This window comes from Rhizophagus irregularis, chromosome 1 (genome assembly GCF_026210795.1).
Source record: "Rhizophagus irregularis chromosome 1, complete sequence".
Taxonomy (NCBI): Eukaryota; Fungi; Glomeromycota; class Glomeromycetes; order Glomerales; family Glomeraceae; genus Rhizophagus; species Rhizophagus irregularis.
Window position 1 is genome coordinate 6,637,741 of NC_089429.1, and position 3,052 is coordinate 6,640,792.

The 3,052-nt window shown below is 26.1% G+C and overlaps 1 protein-coding gene across 1 annotated transcript; it reads right to left on the reverse strand.

Moving 5' to 3' along the window:
- Positions 1–1,075: 1,075 nt before the first annotated feature.
- OCT59_001367 (uncharacterized protein) lies at positions 1,076–2,563 on the reverse strand (the record flags this gene model as incomplete). Its single annotated transcript, XM_025310546.1, has 1 exon — positions 1,076–2,563. One exon carries the CDS (start codon positions 2,561–2,563, stop codon positions 1,076–1,078), a length of 1,488 nt encoding a protein of 495 aa, XP_025181346.1.
- Between the last annotated feature and the right edge of the window lie 489 nt (positions 2,564–3,052).

Here is a 3,052-nt window from a genome sequence, read left to right on the forward strand (position 1 = left end):
AATAATTATAATTTACAGCTCATACTACACGAGAGTATACAAAGTATATTTGATATCTTTGATGTTACAGTTATTAATAATAATTATGATCAATCAAAATCAAATACTAAAATGTCCAAATGACAAAATGAATTGGGAAGTGAGAATAACACATTACTAGTTATCCAAGCAAGTGAATAAATAAAACAGTTTAATTTACATTAATCACTTAACATAAATAATAAACTCAATGGGACAGAATGATCATAGATAAAAAATAGTACTCTTCAAATTAATGAAATTCTCAAAGTTCTATGAATTAGGCAAATAGGCAGGGATGGCAATAGTCACGGTTATTAACCGATCCCTGACCGACTGTTTGACCGACCGGTATGACTGACCGTTTAACCGCCGGTCATTTTAATCAAAATGATTAAAAAAAATTATCTTATTAGTACAATGCATTTAAAATTTAAATTTTTTTTTAAAAAAGTACTCAATAGATATTCATTTTCTAGCAAAATAATCAGTTAAACGGTCGGTTAAGCGGTCGGTCAGACAACGGTCGGTCAAATGACCATGACCGACCGTTGCCATCCCTAGTTGCAAATCTGATAAAAAGCTCTTCATCACTATATCACTATATCGCAATATCATTATATTTCTTGATAATTGTGTTTTAAAAGTCTCCTTATCATCAGGTGCGTTAATAATATCTCACTATGATGTTTTATTTTATGATTTACAAGGATTTATTAAATACTGTATATTAAAAAAATATTATTCGAATGAATAAAATATTCAATAATATATTTATGTGAATAGTATTTTTATTTTTAAATGATGTTAATCTTGCATAAATTATAAAAGATTGTAATATCATTATTATTTCTTCTTTATGTTTCTATTATTATTTCTATGACTTTGAAAATTTATCATAAATAGAAATATATATCCGACCCTATCCTGATTATTGTAATCTATTTGAATTTTTATTCGAATTGATTTCAATAAGTGGCTGTTTTATTTTAGATACATATATTTAAAGAGAAATATATCTAAATGTGTTAAAATTTCTTAAATCTCTTGCATAATTTTAATGAAATAAATAATCCAATTCGCCAGGTGCAACAAGATCAATTCCTTGACTCTTTAATATGTCAACAATTTCTATTTCTTCATTCATCAAATTGTATCCAAACTTCTTAATTCCAAATGCTTTTAAAGAATTATGGGCTTTCTGAAATTTATTTACATATAATAAATAATCTTTACTTGAAGTACTATTATCTAAGGTAATAATCCATTTTTTCAAATTAGCTTTACAATTATTAATAAAATATATAAATCCTGGTAAATCAACATTAAAATCAAGATATAAACATTCAACAAATATTAAATAATCGGCCAATTTTCTAACTAATGAACTCGTATCAAATCTAAAATTGATTTCAATGTTTAAGACTCTTACTGATGAAAATTTACAGATAAATGGAATTATTGAATCGGTAAATTTTGTTGATTGAAACTGTATACATAAAAAACTAATATTTGGGCAAGTTTCTTTTACTGCTTTGACCGCTCTTGGAGAAACATCACTCAAAGATAATTTTAATAATGACTCACTGCAAAAACAATTAATAATTACTTCAACCAAGTTTTCCGAATCACAACGCCATAGCTTAAATTCTTTAAGATATAATTTATCCTTAAAAAGATCTTTACAATGATCAAACCCTTCACAATATAAAAACTCAAGGTGTTCTAAACATTTTAATTTTGATATTAATGATAAATCAAAATGTTGAAAATCTACATTATCAAGTACTAATACTTTTAAGGTTTCTTTTCGAAATTCTAAACCCAAATTGGGAACTTTTTCAATACATTCAAGATAAATTGTTATTTTTTTTAAAGGTTGTAACTTGATAATATCCAAATATTGTCTTAAAAATACATTATCAAAAGAATTGATACATAGTTCTAAATTAACAATATAATTACAATATTTGGACACCATATTTAAAAATTCAGCAATATTCTGAAGTTTTTCATCATTGTCGGTTACTAAATCCACTATAGTTAAAGATCTTAAATATTTGAATCCATAATTTGTAAAAGAGGGAATTTTGGGAAAATTTTCCTGGGCTACATCTACCTCGAATTCTTGTAAGGTAGAACTTTTCCTAATAATCATGTGGTATATAATATCTACAACTTTTTGAACTGTGTAATCTATATTACGCATATTATTTGATTCAAGAAAAGTTTTGACGTGTTTTACCAAATGATTATGATTAACTTTTTGTATGAATTTCCCATATTCAAATAGAGTTCGGTTGGTATAAAGTCTTGTTGTGCAGGGAATTAATGAAAAAATATCTTCTTCTTCAAGTAATAATGTATTTATTAATGAAAAACTAATAGTAGTTGAAAATTTCTTGATAAAGGGGTCCTTCCAAATTACGGGGATGGTAACTCTGCAATAATGTCTATTAACAAATAAACATTTATATAAAGAAGCTTTATCAAGGAAATAGAGTATGCTACTAGAACATTCAGTAGGCAATGTTGATAAAGACATGATTTTTTAAAAAAGTGCGAAGAGATTTAATGGAAAGAATTTTTAAAAGAACTTTTTTTTAAAAAAAAAAATGGGAAGAGGAAGAATTAACGTTTTATAGCGTCTAAGGTGGTACCAGATAAAAAATTTAAAAGTTAGACATTTTGTTGATCATGTCAACTTAATATAAACAGATGTTTGTTCTCCTTATACGAATATTTGTTTGTCAAAAAGAATGTGCAGGGGACGACTTCTTTGATTTTTTGTTTACATTTAGTTACAAATAAAATTGTTTTTCCCGTTAAACGATAATTTAAACATATAGAGTTTGGATTTGAATTTGTTTATTAAATTTGTTATCGGTTCATTCGACTGGATATTCAGTTTACCTTCATTTCATTCGAATTTGATACTTTCGATCTATAATTCAAATCGAATGACATGGATTTAAATCCGAAGGTTGAATGCCAATTCCAGCCTTTGAACATTAAGTGAAAAGAAATATTTCTA